Below are 17468 nucleotides of genomic sequence, written 5' to 3' on the forward strand. Positions count from 1 at the left end.
AAGAACACTGATCACAGTTCAGTTCAGTTCAGTCGCTCAGTCGTGTCTGACTCTTTGTGACCCTACGAACCGCAGCACGCCAGGCCTCCCTGTCCATTACCAACTCCCAGAGTTTACCCAAACTCATGTCCATTGAGGCGGTGATGCCATCCAACCATCTCATCCTCTGTCATCCCCTTCTCCTCCCGCCTTCAATCTGTCCCAACATCAGGATCTTTTCAAATGAGTCAGCTCTTCGCATCAGGTGACCAAAATATTGGAGTTTCAGCTTCAGCATCAGTCCTTCCAATGAATATTCAGGACTGATTTCCTTCAGGATGGACTGGTTGGATCTCCTTGCAGTCAAAGGGACCCTCAAGAGTCTTCTCCAACACCATAGTTCAAAAGCATCAATTCTTCGGTACTCAGCTTTCTTCACAGTCCAACTCTCACATCCATACATGACCACTGGAAAAACCAAAGCCTTGACTAGACAGACTTTTGTTGACAAAGTAATGTCTCTGCTTTTTAATATGCTGTCTAGGTTGGTCATAACTTTCCTTCCAAGGAGTAAGCATCTTTTAATTTCATGGCTGCAATCAACATCTGCAGTGATCACCATAACAAGTATGATAATAATGAAAAAGTATGAAATTAGGATTGCCAAATGTTACACAGAGACATGAAGTGAGCAAATACTGTTGGGAAAAATAGTGTCCATAGACTTGCTCAACACAAGGTTGTGATAGTCTTTCAACTTATGAAAAAGATGATATCCACAAAGAGGAATAAAACAAGGTATGCTTGTATAGAGAAAATGATAGGGAGATCAGAAGAGCAAGATTAATTTTAGTACCTGAAACCATGGTGGCTTTAGGAAAGAAGTGCTCTTGGAGTCTTGAAACATTGATTAGCATTAGTAGGGTTGAGGAAAAGAAAACAGAAGGGATAGTCCAAGTTGGTTCTTTAATTCATTTAACAAATATTTATCAAGGGCCTACTATGTGCTAGGAATTGTTCTGGGAACTGTTCTAAGAAGTGGTAAGGAGAAAAATAATGTTGAGAAAAGAGATAGGGAGTGTGTGTGTGTGTGTATGTGGTGGTGGGGGGTGGAGGGGAGTGGAACAGAGATGAGATTTAGACAGGATATCAGAGAAATCTCACAGAGGAGATGATATTTGAGGAAAGACCTGAATTGGGGAGGGAATAGCTCTGCACATCTCTGAGGCAAATATTCCCCACATAGAATGAACAGCAAGTATTGGGTGGACCAAAACATTTGTCCAGGTTTTCCCAAAACACTAATAATCCAGATGAACTTTTTTGCCAACCCAATTCAAGGGCCCAGAATGCTTGAGGATCAGGGAGGAGGATGGTGTAGCTGCAGAGGATTGATGAGTGATTTAACTATTTTTATTAAAATATAGTTGATACACAATATGATATTAGTTTCAGGTGTACCACATAGTGATTCAACATTTATGTAAATCGTTTATTGGGAAATGGTCACCACAATAAGTCCAGTGACCATCTACTCTCATACAAAGTTAATACAATATTTTTGACCACATCCCTCATACTGTATATTACATCCTCATGATCTGTTTATTTTAGAACTGGAGGTTTATACCTCTTAATCTCCTCTACCTATTCCACCTAACACCCCACCACCACCCTGCCCTTGGGCAACCACCCACTTGTTCTCCATATGTATGAGCCTAGTTTTGTTCTGTTTTGCTTATTTGTGTTTTAGATACCACATGTAAGTGAGGTCATTTGGCATTTGTCTTTCTAACTTATTTCACTTAGCATGATGCCCTCTACATCCATCTATGTTGTCACAAATGGCAAGCTTTCTTTTTTATGGCTGGATAATATTCCATTCTGTGTGTGTGTGTGTGTGTCTGTGTACCACATCTTCTCTATCCATTTATCTACTTATGGAATATAGCTTGCTTTCACGTCTTCGTTATTATAAACAATGCTGTAATGAACATTGGGGTGCATATATCTTTTCATGTTAGGGTTTTTTGTTTTCTTTGACTGAACACCCAGAAGTGAAACTGCTGAAAGCATGACTTTTGTTTTTTTTTTGAGGGCCCTCCATACTGTTTTTCCATAGTGACTGCACCAGTTTATGACCCCACCAACAATTCTCAAGAGCCCCTTCTCCATATCCTTGCCACCAGTTCATACTACTTGATGCCAGTCATTCTGACAGGCATGAGGGAGTAACTCATTGTGGTTTGTATTTGCATTTCCTTGATGATTAGTGATGTTGATTATTTTTTCATGTGTCTGTTGGAACTCTACGTGTATTCTTTGGAAGAATGTCCATTGAGGTTCTCAGACCACTTTCCAATTTGATTGTTTCCCTGATTTTGAGTTATACCAATTCTTTATATATTTTGCATATTAACTTCTCATTCAATAGACTGCCTTTTCATTTTGTTACTGTTTTCCTTTTCTACACAAGAGCTTTTTTAGTTTGATATTTTTAGTACCATTTCTTTATTTTTGCTTTTGTTTCTCTTGTCTTAGGCAACAGATACAAAAAATGTTGCTAAGACTATCAAAGAGTATACTGCCCGTGTTTTCTATGGGTTTTATATTTTTAGGTCTAATATTTAAGTCTTTCATCCATTTTTAGTTTATGTTTGCATATGGTGTACAAAAGTGATCCAGTTAAAATTTTTGAAAGTAGCTGTCCAGTTTTCCCAGCACCATTTATTGAAGAAAGTATTTTTGTGTATCCTTGACTCCGCTGTCATAGATTATTAATTGCCAATATAAGAGGTTTATCTCTGAGCTCTCTATTCTGTACCATTGATCCATGTGTCTGTTTTTGTGCCAGTACCATACTGTTTTGATTACTGTAGCTTTGTATTATTATTTGAAGGCAGGGAGTTCTTCCAGCTTTGTTCTTTCTTGAGATTGCCTTAGCTATTTGGGATCTTCTGTGGTTCCATAGAAACTTCAGGATTATTTTTTCCAGTTGTGAAAAATACCATTGGAATTTTGATAGAGATTACATTGAAGTGGTACATTTCCTTCAGGAGTATGGTCATTTTAACAATGATAACTCTTCCAATTCATGACACATTTCATTGTGTCATCTTCAATTTGTTTCATCAACAATTTACAGTTATCTGAGTACAAATATTTACTATTTTGGTTAGATTTACTCCTACTGTTTTATTCTTTCCGATGTGATTATAAATGGGATTGCTTTCTTAATTTCTATTTCTAATCATTTGTTGTTAGTATATAGAAACACAACAGATTCCAGAAAAATTGTATCCTGAAAATTTAATTGATACTTTTAATACTTCTAATAGTTTCTTTGATGGAGTCTTTAGGGTTTTCTATATATAGTATCATGTCATCTGCAAACAGTGACAGTTTTACTTCTTTCCCACTTTGTGACTCAGCTGGTAAAGAATCCACCTGCAGAGGGGGAGATGGTTCAGCCCCTGGGTTGGGAAGATCCCCTGGAGAAGGGAAAGGCTACCCAATTCAGTATTCTGACTTGGAGAATGCCACGGACTGTATAGTCCATGGGGTCGCAAAGAGTAGGACACGACTGAGTGACTTTCACACTCACTTTCCTCTTTGCATTACTTTTGTTTTTCTTATCTGACTGTTATGGGTATGATTTCCAATATGATGTTGAATAAAAGTAGAAAGAGTGGGCATCCTTGTTTTTTCCGGATCTTAGATGAAATACCTTGTTTTTCACTGAAGAGTATGAGGTTGACTATCAGTTCAGTCGCTCAGTCGTCTCCTACTCTTTGCAACCCCATGGACTGCAGCACACCAGTTTCCCAGTCCATCAACAACTCCCAGAGCTTACACAAACTCATGTCCATCAAGTCAGTGATGCCATCCAACTATCTCATCCTCTCTTGTCCCCTTCTCCTCCCTCCTTCAATCTTTACTAGCATCCGGGTCTTTTCCAATGAGTCAGTTCTTCAAATCAGGTGGCCAAAGTATTGGAGTTTCAGCTTCAGCATCAGTCTTTCCAATAAATATCCAGGACTTATTTCCTTTAGGATGGACTGGTTGAATCTCCTTGCAGACCAAGGGACTCTCAAGAGTCTTCTCCAACACCACAGTTCAAAAACATCAACTCTTCAGCACTCAGCTTTCTTTTTAGTCCAACTCTCACATCCATACATGACTACTGGGAAAACTATAGCTTTGACTATATGTACCTTTGCTGGCAAAGTAATCTCTCTGCTTTTTAATATGCTGTCTGGGTTGGCCATAGCTTTTCTTCTAAGGAGCAAACATCTTTTAATTTCATGGCTGCAGTGACCATCTGCAGTGATTTTGGAGCCCCCCACCACCACCTCAAAATGTCTCTGATTGTCTCCATTGTTTCCCCATCTATTTGCCAAGAAGTAATAGGACCAGATGCCATGATCTTAGTTTTTTGAATGTTGAGCTTTAAGCCAAATTTTTCACTCTCCTCTTTCACTTTCATCAAGAGGCTCCCTTTCTGCCATAAGGGTGGTGTCATCTGCATATCTGAGGTTATTGATATTTCTCCAAGCAATCTTGATTCCAGCTTGTGCTTCATCCAGCCCAGCATTTCACCTGATGTATTTTGCATATAAGTTAAATAAGCAGGGTGACAATATACAGGCTTTATGTACTCCTTTCCTGATTTGGAAGCAGTCTGTTGTTCCATGTCCAGTTCTAACTGTTGCTTCTTGACATGCATACAGATTCTCAGGAGGCAGGTAAGGTGATAGGTCTGATATTCCCATCTCTTGAAGAATTTTCCACAGTTTGTTGTGATCCACACAGTCAAAGGCTTTGGATTAGTCAATAAACCAGAAGTAGATGGGTTTTTTTTTTTTTTTTTGGAACTCTCTTGGTTTTTCGATGATCCAACTGATGTTGGCAATTTGATCTCTTGTTCTTCTGCCTTTTCTAAAACCAGCTTGAACATCAGTAAGTTCACAGTTCACATATTGCTGAAGCCTGGCTTGGAGAATTTTGAACATTACTTTACTAGCGTGTGAGAGGAGTGCAATTGTGCAGTAGTTTGAGCATTCTTTGGCATTGCCTTTCTTTGGGATTGGAATGAAAACTGACCTATTCCAGTCCTGTGGCCACTGCTGAGTTTTCCAAATTTGCTGGCATATTGACTGCAGCACTTTCACAGCATCATCTTTCAGGATTTGAAATAGCTCAACTGGAATTCCATCACCTCCACTAGCTTTGTTCATAGTGATGCTTTCTAAGGCCTGTTTGACTTCACATTCAGGATGCCTGGCTCTAGGTGAGTGATCACACCATCGTGATTATCTTGGTCATGAAGATCTTTTTTGTACAGTTCTTCTGTGTATTCTTTCCACCTCTTCTTTATATCTTCTGCTTCTGTTAGGTCCATACCATTTCTGTCCTTGATTGAGCCCATTTTTGCATGAAATGTTCCCTTGGTATCTCTAATTTTCTTGAAGAGATCTCTAGTCTTTACCATTCTGTTGTTTTCCTCTATTTCTTTACACTGATCACTGAGTAAGGCTTTCTCATCTCTCCATGCTATTCTTTGGAATTCTTTTTTTTTTTTTTTTTTTTGAAGCAAAATACAAAATTTTATTTTATATCATGTAAAGTATATATTATACATTTTATTATTTTTTAATTTTATTTTATTTTTAAACTTTACAATATTGTATTAGTTTTGCCAAATATCGAAATGAATCCACCACAGGTATACCTGTGTTCCTGATCCTGAACCCTCCTCCCTCCTCCCTCCCCATACCCTCCCTCTGGGTCATCCCAGTGCACCAGCCCCAAGCATCCAGTATAGTGCATCGAACCTGGACTGGCGACTCGTTTCATACATGATATTATACATGTTTCAATGCCATTCTCCAAAATCTCCCCACCCTCTCCCTCTCCCACAGAGTCCATAAGACTGATCTATACATTAGTGTCTCTTTTGCTGTCTCGTACACAGGGTTATTGTTACCATCTTTCTAAATTCCATATATATGTGTTAGTATACTGTATTGGTGTTTTTCTTTCTGGCTTACTTCACTCTGTATAATAGGTTCCAGTTTCATCCACCTCATTAGAACTGATTCAAATGTATTCTTTTTAATGGCTGAGTAATACTCCATTGTGTATATGTACCATGGCTTTCTTATCCATTCATCTGCTGATGGACATCTAGGTTGCTTCCATGTCCTGGCTATTATAAACAGTGCTGCGATGAACATTGGGGTACACGTGTCTCTTTCCCTTCTGGTTTCCTCAGTGTGTATGCCCAGCAGTGGGATTGATGGATCATAAGGCAGTTCTATTTCCAGTTTTTTAAGGAATCTCCACACTGTTCTCCATAGTGGCTGTACTAGTTTGCATTCCCACCAACAGTGTAAGATGGTTCCCTTTTCTCCACACCCTCTCCAGCATTTATTGCTTGTAGACTTTTGGATCGCAGCCATTCTGACTGGTGTGAAATGGTACCTCATAGTGGTTTTGATTTGCATTTCTCTGATAATGAGTGATGTTGAGCATCTTTTCATGTGTTTGTTAGCCATCTGTATGTCTTCTTTGGAGAAATGTCTATTTAGTTCTTTGGCCCATTTTTTGATTGGGTCATTTATTTTTCTGGAGTTGAGCTGTAGGAGTTGCTTGTATATTTTTGAGATTAGTTGTTTGTCAGTTGCTTCATTTGCTATTATTTTCTCCAATTCTGAAGGCTGCCTTTTCTCCTTGCTAATAGTTTCCTTTCTTGTGCAAAAGCTTTTAAGTTTAATTAGGTCCCATTTGTTTATTTTTGCTTTTATTTCCAATATTCTGAGAGGTGGGTCATAGAGGATCCTGCTGTGATGTATGTCGGAGAGTGTTTTGCCTATGTTCTCCTCTAGGAGTTTTATAGTTTCTGGTCTTACATTGAGATCTTTAATCCATTTTTAGTTTTTTTGTGTGTGTATGGTGTTAGAAAGTGTTGTAGTTTCATTCTTTTACAAGTGGTTGACCAGTTTTCCCAGCACCACTTGTTAAAGAGATTGTCTTTAATCCATTGTATATTCTTGCCTCCTTTGTCAAAGATAAGGTGTCCATATGTGCATGGATTTATCTCTGGGCTTTCTATTTTGTTCCATTGATCAATCCGCAAATCAATCAATGTAATACACCACATTAACAAATTGAAAAATAAAAACCATATGATTATCTCAATAGATGCAGAGAAAGCCTTTGACAAAATTCAACATCCATTTATGATAAAAACTCTCCAGAAAGCAGGAATAGAAGGAACATACCTCAACACAATAAAAGCTATATATGACAAACCCACAGCAAACATTATCCTCAATGGTGAAAAATTGAAAGCATTTCCTCTAAAGTCAGGAACAAGACAAGGGTGCCCACTTTCACCATTACTATTCAACATAGTTTTGGAAGTTTTGGCCACAGCAATCAGAGCAGAAAAAGAAATAAAAGGAATCCAAATTGGAAAAGAAGAAGTAAAACTCTCACTATTTGCAAATGACATGATCCTCTACATAGAAAACCCTAAAGACTCCACCAGAAAATTACTAGAACTAATCAATGATTATAGTAAAGTTGCAGGATATAAAATCAACACACAGAAATCCCTTGCATTCCTATACACTAATAATGAGAAAACAGAAAGAGAAATTAAGGAAACAATTCCATTCACCATTGCAACAGAAAGAATAAAATACTTAGGAATATATCTACCTAAAGAAACTAAAGACCTATATAGAGAAAACTATAAAACACTGGTGAAAGAAATCAAAGAGGACACTAATAGATACAGAAATATACCATGTTCATGGATTGGAAGAATCAATATAGTGAAAATGAGTATACTACCCAAAGCAATTTATAGATTCAGTGCAATCCCTATCAAGCTACCAACGGTATTCTTCACAGAGCTAGAACAAATAATTGCACAATTTGTATGGAAATACAAAAAATCTCGAATAGCCAAAGCTATCTTGAGAAAGAAGAATGGAACTGGAGGAATCAACCTACCTGACTTCAGGCTCTATTACAAAGCCACAGTTATCAAGACAGTATGGTATTCTTTGGAATTCTGAATTCAAATGGGTATATCTTTCCTTTTTCCTTTGCCTTTCACTTCTCTTCTTTTTTCACCTATTTTTAAGGCCTCCTCAGACATTGCCTTTCTGCATTTCTTTTTCTTGGGGATGGTCTCTATCACTGCCTCCTCTACAATGTCATGAACCTCAGTCCATAGTTCTTTAGGCACTCTGTCTATCAGATCTAATCCCTTGAACCTATTCGTCACTTCCACTATACAATTGTAAGGGATTTGATTTAGATCATACCTGAATTGTCTAGTGGTTTTCCCTACTTTCTTCAATTTAAGTCTGAATTTGGCAATAAGAGTTCATGATCTGAGCCACAGTCAGCTCCCAGTCTTGTTTTTGCCAACTGTATAGACCTTCTCCATCTTTGGCTTCAAAGGATATAATCAATCTGATTTCAGTATTGACCTTCTGGTGATGTCCATGTGTAGAGTCTTCTCTTGTGTTGTTGGAAGAGGGTGTTTGATATGACCAGTGCATTCTCTTGGCAAACTCTTGTTAGCCTTTGTCCTGCCTCATTTTGTACTCCAAAACCAAATTTGCCTGTTACTTCAGGTATCTCTTGACTTCCTACTTTTGCATTCCAGTCCCCTATAATGAAAAATACATCTTTGGGGGTGTTAATTCTAGAAGGTCTTATCCGCCTTCATAGAAGCATTCAACTTCAGCTTCTTCAGCACTACTGGTTGGGGGACAGACTTGGATTACTGTGATACTGAATGGTTTTCCTTGGAAATGAACAGAGATCCTTCTGTCGTATTTGAGATTGTATCCAAATACTGCATTTTGGACTCTTTTGTTGACTATGAGGGCTACTCCATTTCTTCTAAGGGATTCTTGCCCACAGTAGTAGATAAAATGGTCAATGGAGGTTGACTATGGGTTTATCCAGTAGGACCCTTAGGTTGAGATACATTCCCTCTACACCACTTTTTGGAGAGTTTAATGGATGTTGAATTTTGTCAAAAGCTTTTTCTGCATCTATAGAGAAAATCATATTACTTCAATTTGTTAATGTGGTGTTGTCACATTGATTGTTTTCTGAATATTGAAACATCCTTGCATCCCTAGGATAAATCCCACTTGATCTTGATATACGATCCATTTACTGTACTTTTGAATTCTATATTCTAGCATTTTATTGAGGATTTTTACATATATTTTTATTAGTAATATTTGTCTGTAATGTTCTTTTCTGTGTATGTTGTGCCTTTAGCTTTGGTATCAGGATGAAACTAGCCTCATAGAATTAGTTCAGACGTGTTCCTCTCTCTTAAATTTTTTGAAACAGTTTGAGAAGGCTAGGTTTTAACTCTTCTTTTAAATGTTTTATAGAATTCACATGTGAAGCCATTTTGTCCTAGACTTTTGTTGCTTAAGAGTTTTTTATTTAGTGACTGATTCAGTTTCATTACCAGTAATTGGTCTGTTCATATTTTCTATTTCATCTTTATTGAGTCTTAGGAGATCATTCATTTCTAGGAATTTATCCATTTCTTCTAGTTTGTCCATTTTATTGCCATATGATTATTCATAGTAATCTCTTGTGATCCTTGCTATTTCTGTGGTGTTAACTGTAACTTATACTCATTAATATTTTATTTATTTAGGCTACTTCTCTTTTTTTTCCTTAATTAATCTGGATAAAGTTTTATCAATTTTATTTTTAAAAAACAACCTCTTAATTTCATTAACCATTCCTATTTTTCTTAGTCTAATTTATTTTCATTTTGATCTTATATATCTTCTACTAATTATGGGTTTTGTTTGACCTTTTCCTCTAGTTACTTTAGGTGTAAATTTAGGTTGTTAACTTGGCCTTTTCTTGTTTCCTGCTGTAGGCCTCTATCACCATCAACTTTCCTCTAAAGCAGTTCTAAACTGCTTTTGCTGTGCTCCTTAGAGTTGAATCATTGTTTTTCCATTTTTCACTTATTTCTAAGTATAATTTCCTCTTTGACTTATTCATTGATGGTTGTTTATTTTCATATTCTTTAGACTCCAGCTGTTTGTATTTTTTGTAGTTTTTTCTTGTAGTCAATTTCTAGTCTCATACTGTTATGGTCAGAGTTTTATTTATTTATTTAATAAATATTAAATTTATTAAGGCTTGTTTTCTGGCCTAGTATGTTTTCTATCCTAAGGAATGTTCCCTGTGCACTTGAGAAGAATGTTGCTTTTGGATGGAATGTTCCATGTGTAGCTGTTAAATCCATCTGGTCTAATATATCATAAGGACATTACTGACTTTCCGTCTGGATAATCTGTCCATTGATTTAAGTGAAGTCTTAAAGCATTCTCCTACTATTGAATTACTGTCAATTTCTCCTTTTATGTTTCTCAGTTATTTGCTTTATATATTGAGATGCTTCTATTTCGACTACATATATATTTACAACAGTTATATCTTCAACTTGGATTGATCTCTTTATCATTAAGTAATGTCCTTCTTTGTCTATTGGTACAGTCTTTATTTTTTTTTAATTTTAATTTTATTTTATTTTTTAACTTTACAATATTGTATTGGTCTTGCCATATATCAACATGAATACCCCACAGGTATACACGTGTTCCCCATCCTGAACCCTCCTCCTCCCCTCCCCATACCATCCCTCTGGGTCGTCCCAGTGCACCAGCCCCAAGCATCCAGTATCGTGCATTGAACCTGGACTGGTGACTCGTTTCATATATGATATTATACATGTTTCAATGCCATCCTCCCAAATCATCCCACCCTCTCCCTCTCCCACAGAGTCCAAAAGACTTCTGTACATTAGTGTCTCTTTTGCTGTCTCGTATACAGCTAATCTCAAAAATATACAAGCAACTCCTGCAGCTCAATTCCAGAAAAATAAATGACCCAATCAAAAAATGGGCCAAAGAACTAAATAGACATTTCTCCAAAGAAGACATACAGATGGCTAACAAACACATGAAAAGATGCTCAACATCACTCATTATCAGAGAAATGCAAATCAAAACCACAATGAGGTACCATTTCACGCCAGTCAGAATTGCTGTGATCCGAAAGTCTACAAGCAATAAATGCTGGAGAGGGTGTGGAGAAAAGGGAACCCGCTTACACTGTTGGTGGGAATGCAAACTAGTACAGCCACTATGGAGAACAGTGTGGAGATTCCTTAAAAAACTGGAAATAGAACTGCATTATGACCCAGCAATCCCACTGCTGGGCATACACACTGAGGAAACCAGAAGGGAAAGAGACATGTGTACCCCAATGTTCATCGCAGCACTGTTTATAATAGCCAGGACATGGAAGCAACCTAGATGTCCATCAGCAGATGAATGGATAAGAAAGCCATGGTACATATACACAATGGAGTATTACTCGGCCATTAAAAAGAATGCATTTGAATCAGTTCTAATGAGGTGAATGAAACTGGAGCCTATTATACACAGTGAAGTAAGCCAGAAAGAAAAACACCAATACAGTATACTAACACATATATATGGAATTTAGAAAGATGGTAACAGTCTTTGTCTTAAAGTCCATTTTGTCTGATTCAAGTATTGCTGCCCCAGTTTCTTTTCATTTCCATTTGCGTGGATTATCTTTTTCCATCCCCTCACTTTCACTTGTCTTTAGATCTGAAGTGAGTCTCTTATAGACAATGTATACATGGGTCTTGTATTTCTATCCATTCATTCTATGTATTTTGATTGGAACATATATGGACTAAAGTCCCTTTACATTTAAAGAATTATTGATAAGTATTTACTTATTGGGTTTCCCTGGTGGTTCAGTGGTAAAGAATCTGCCTGCCAATGCAGAAGACATGGGTTTGATCCCTGGGTCAGGAAGATATCCTGGAGAAGGAAATGGCAACCCATTCCAGTATGCCTGCCTGGGAAATCCCAAGGACACATGAGCCAAGTGGGCTACAGTCCATAGCGTCACAAAAGAGTCTGACTCAACTTAGCAACTAAACCACAACAGCAATTAGCTCATTGCATTTTGGTTAATTGTTCTGGGGTTGTTCCATAGTTCTTTTTCGTTCCTTTTTCCTTTCTCTCTTCTGACTTTATAACTGCTGTGTTATGTTCAGCATCCTTTCTCTTTTTGGTGTGTATCTATTATATAGGTTTTTGGTTTGTGTACCATGAGGTTCCTATATAACAATCTATATTTATAGATGACTATTTTAAGTTAGTGATCTCATAAATTCAAATGCATTCTAATAAGCTTATGCTTTTACCACCACCAGTCCCCACCATTTTAGGGTTTTGATGTCATATTTTACATTTTTTAAATTTTGTGTATCCCTCAACTTCTTATTGTATTAATAGGTACAGATTATTTTAATATTTGTCTTTTAACATTCTTAATTGTATGTAATTAGTTGCTTTTCTTTCTAAATATTCAGGGAGGAATAATTTAAGTAAAGAATATTAAGAGTCAGAAGGATAAGGTGTAGAATACCATGAGTCAAAATCCTGTTTGTCTTTGAAAGTCATGGCTTGGACATTGGCTTTTTCCTTCAGTAATAATGGAGCCACTAGAAAGTCTGATCAGAGGAGTATCATAATCTGACTCTTATTTTAAGAATATTTTTATAGTTATTGCATTAAAAATTTACTGGAGTGGGTATAGAATAGTTTAAGGTAGAAAGAAAGAATCTAGTTAAAAGACTATTGCTATAATCCAGACAGGATATATATCTTGAACCTGACAAAAGTAGATTTGCATCAAATAATCTAATTCTGGATATATTTTGAAGATAGATCAAACAAAAGTAGACAGAGAATGAAGGAAAGAAAAAAAGTCAAAAGTGACTCCCAAGTATTGACTTAGCACCTAGAACAATGGCGTTTCCAGTGGTATGAGGTCAAATGTCAAATGTGAATGTGAATAGAGTCTGTGCAGAAAAGGAAATTGTAAGATTTGGTTGGAAAGTAGCCTAGGGCCAGTGTCTTGTCCTGAGATGGAAACAAGATTACCCATCTTATACTTATGTTAGGATGAACCATGCTGGCTTCCCCAGGAGCCTCTATGCCAATACTGTTTGAAAGTCATAAAAAGTCATGTCATCTTTGGAGAGTTCCTATATATCTCTTAAATAAAAACTTCTCCCCATATGAAATGTTCTGTCTTTACCTGATCTGTTACTTTTATGTAATACCCATGTTCTTTCTACATGTTTCACTCCTCTCCATTCCTCAATCACCAGGCCTGGTAGTAGATTCCATCTCCTAAATACTTCTGTCCATAATCATGACCTCTACCCTCAGCAAGGGCATTTTCACCTGTCCCTGGGATCACTGCATTACCGCTTAATGGGTCTTCATGACTCCACTCCTGCAGCCCTTTAAATGTTTCTCCAATGTAGTCAGATTGATCTTTCTAAATTAGAAATCTGATCATGTTTTTTTCCTATTTTAAACACAGCAAAAGATCCTAGGGCTCTTAACCTGGCTTAAGCAATCCTGCCTTCCTCTACTATTTCATTTCTCCTCATTCTCCTACCTCCTACCCTACATTCCAAACATTCCAACCTCTTTAAAGGTTCCCCAACATAGTGTGTTTGATCTCACCTGTGAACCTTCAAACATGCTGTCCTCACCTCTTCATCCAGCAGATACTCAGCTACAGTGCTCAGCATCAGTGAGTTTCTTGGTCTAGTGCTCCTCCCTGTTCAGTCCTGCTAAGATGCTTATCTGCCCTCTAGACTCTGAGTAACAAAAACAATAACCATGTCTATTTTATTCTACATTATGTTCCCCACTTTCAGCAAGTTCTGAGCAGTCAGAACGAACAGGCATTCATTCCATATTTGTTTAACCAGTAATTCATCCCAAATGTTAGTTCTTTAATGAAATGTTCCCAAGGGCCCTTCATTGACAGGGATTGCTCCCTCTTTGGATCTCAATAGATTTTAACTCCACATCTGTTATAGATTTATCACCTTCTGCCTTTCAGTGTTACATAATTTATCTCTATTACTGAACAAGTCTCCTCTTAAGTGCAGAATCCATCTCCAATTCATTTTTATATTTTCCTTAGATCACCATACACAGAGCTTTATGTGTACTCAGACTCCAGTAAATATTTAATTCATGGATGAATTAATGGGGCTTAAATATTGTATTTCAGAATTTCCAAATAGGTCAATTTATGGAGCACATATACTTTGAGGCTGGAAGTAGTAGGTGTTAAATCCAACTAGGTAAGTTGAGGCAAGACAATAGGGTATCTACTTTGCTCAGCTAAGACTTAATTGGAGATTTGTCAGATATTAATTGGAGAAACTGGAGATTTGTTGAGGATATCTAAACCAAGGAAGTGTATTATCACAGGTAAGTACTTGGTAGATTAATCTGTCTTTAAGATAAAGTTTGTGGAATTTGATGGAGTGCTATACTCCATCCATCCCCAGAATTTGGTAATAGAGGAAGTGAATCTTGGTACTGGAGGGGATTCAGGTCTTTAAGGTCTTGGGGGGAAAACATGAACATAGAAGAGAATTAGGAATACTAATAGTATTAGGAATACTATTTTGGCACCTGTCCTTCGTATTTCCTCTGGTTCTAATTCTTATAAATTGTTCTAATGCATTGTCAAATTATTCAGAATCCATAAAGAGCTACAGTAGGATTAAATCTCAAATTTAATCCCTAATTTGTTTTCCCACAGGTTCTCTGACTCTGAGAACACATCATGTGCAAGACTCCAAAATGGGATTTGTGATCAATGCAATCTATTCCATGGCCTACGGGCTCCACAACATGCAGATGGCCCTCTGTCCAGGCTATGCGGGCCTCTGTGACGCCATGAAGCCAATTGACGGACGGAAACTTTTGGACTCTCTGATGAAAACCAATTTTACTGGGGTTTCTGGAGACATGATCCTATTTGATGAGAATGGAGACTCTCCAGGAAGGTATTGTTACCGTTCTCCTCTAGACACCAGAGCCTGATCACTCTGTCTCTTGATCCTGTGGAGCCTATTTCTCTCCTTTGTGGTTATCTATGCTTCCCGGACATGTGTGCTTAGTTCTGACATCACAAAGCGAGTAAAGACAGAGAGAGGAAGCCCCATTTCCTGTGGCCAGGAAAAAGTGTGAATGCCGATGTCTAAAACGCGCTCTTGGAATCATCACCACACTTCCGAGACCCACACTTAGAGGCAGGAACCTCACAGTATAGTTGGATAATTAAAAGCCAGTTCATGGTTTCTCTGTACATACTTGCCCTGTTATTCCATGTATTCTGATATCTTCTTGGGTCACAGAATTATTCTGAAACAGGAAGAATTTTATTTCTGGTAATCCAGAAACAGGACTGAGGTGTTATTCTATTGTTTGTTGTAGGTACAGTAAGTTACAAGTCATATTTTATTTTAGAATCCTCCACTGGAACACTGTCTCCCTTCTTGAGGTCTAAATGGCATTTTTCTCTAAAATTTTACCTTTCACTTACAGAGGAGCCTGAGAAATACGAACTCACTCATAATTATAGGCCAGCCTCCAGGGAAGTCATTAAGTACCTAGAACTTACCATCTTCCACATCTATCTAAGACTCTAAATTCTTAAGTGACTCTTCACATGAGACTTTTAATCCATGAGGGATAATGTCACTGAAGTGACATTCTGACTTATAGCAGGGCTGAGTCTTCGATCTGCCCTGCATTAGGACAGTCAGGGTCCTTGGGTTGGCCACTGTAAAACCCCTGCTATTTTTCCAGCCACAGCTTTTGCTTGACAGGTATGCCTGGAGAGGCTGTGTTTACACTGTTTGCAGCTTATCCTGCCAAGAGAAGGTCCCATGAGTCCCTCCATGACTCACACGCCATGTGCCCACACATGGTACCAGCCATCTTGGTCTAGCTTGTTTCACATGCCTGATGCGAGCTGGAGTTTGTCGCTGATGCAGCTGTTACTATCTCACAAGCTGAACTTCTATGTGACAGCAGTTCCAAATCAGGCAGCCAAGAGGAGAGCTGGATACTTTCTCTGTTCTAGCGAGTTGATGACTACTGCTCCATGCAAGCTGTTGGCCAAGATAAGACTTTTATATATATATATAAAGACTTTTATATATTGCTTTCTACTTGGCAGAAATGTAAGCATTTTCTCTGGGCCAAAGAGAACTTCACATTCATTGTAAGGCAGCTTGGTGTTCGGTGTTTAGTTGTTAAGTCATGTCATTTGTGACCCCATGGACTATAGCCTGCCAGGCTTTTCTGTCCATGGGACTTCCCAGGTGAGAATACTGGAATGGGTTGCCATTTCCTTCTCTAGAACTTCTTAGGACAGGTCAGTGAATAAGCTCAGGCTTCAGGCTCAGGTCAAGGCTGGGCTCTGACATCGTCCCGTGGATTTATTATTCCTGTGTGCATCCCTGGAGCACTGACATCAGCTTGGGACTTGTTCATAGCCTTTGTTGACTACAGCTCCATCCATTCAAATAGTTTTCATGACATGTACCTAAGTCAGTTCCAGAAACCAGACAATGAAGAAATAGCTCAGATGGCTCAGCTCTATTCTAGTGGGAAAGCTTAACAGATCTGAACATCACTGTCTCATTCACAATCTCCCAAATATGCTGGAATAGGGGATGTTTAGGACACTGGCCCTTAACCATTTGCAGAATAGGAATCTCTTTAAGACTCAGATGAGATTTATAAGTATTCTCTCATGGACAATATCCATAAAATTTTGCAAACAATTTCTGGGAATTCACAGTTGTTTAGAGACTTCTCATTCATTACTAAGGTTGGATATTACAGTAATCTACTAATAAATAATCAGAATTGGCCCCTGAGCATACAAGCCAAACTCAGAAAAAAAGCGGTTTGCAAATTTTCTGTTTTTTCCAATGAATCCAGTGATAGTTACAAGATAATTACAACTCATATTTACTGAGTGTGTGTTCTGAGGCAAACACTTAGCTAAATCCTCTACATTTTAATCCTATGAGGTAAGTAATATTATCATACTCTTTTCTAGCTGAAGGCTCACAAACTGAGACTTACAAAGGTTAAATGACTTGCCCAAAGATACAGCCTAATATATGATAGAGTCAAGATTCTAACTCAGTCTTCTGGACTTCAACTCCTAACCCGATACAGCAGCCTGCCAATTACAGTATCAAAATCAAAAAGCCCCTGTTCTCGTGGAAATGTATTTGTAGGCACTGCATTGTTATTTCTCTAGAGTAAAAGTTGCAGCTAAATCAAAGGCATTTCAACCTGGGCCATAAACCAGAGGAGACTAGGGTGATTAGGGGTTCTCCTAAAATGCTGGGGTCACAAGGGGAAGATCATAAACAGGGGAAGCTAGGAGAGGTGACAACTTAGACTGGCACGCGTAACTACAGATTGTTAGAGACTCAAATTCAATCACTGCTTTTAAGTCTCACATAACTAGAC

At 37.9% G+C, this 17468-nt stretch overlaps 1 protein-coding gene across 1 annotated transcript in view; it reads left to right on the forward strand.

Annotated features, from left to right (window-relative positions):
- GRM5 (glutamate metabotropic receptor 5) overlaps nucleotides 1-17468 on the forward strand; it is a 643551-nt gene that overhangs the window by 517008 nt on the left and 109075 nt on the right. Inside the window, exon 5 of the mRNA XM_070365141.1 lies at nucleotides 14731-14977. Coding sequence (XP_070221242.1) covers nucleotides 14731-14977 — 247 coding nt within the window. The remainder of the gene's footprint in view (nucleotides 1-14730; nucleotides 14978-17468) is intronic.

This window comes from Bos mutus, chromosome 29, assembly GCF_027580195.1.
Source record: "Bos mutus isolate GX-2022 chromosome 29, NWIPB_WYAK_1.1, whole genome shotgun sequence".
Taxonomy (NCBI): Eukaryota; Metazoa; Chordata; class Mammalia; order Artiodactyla; family Bovidae; genus Bos; species Bos mutus.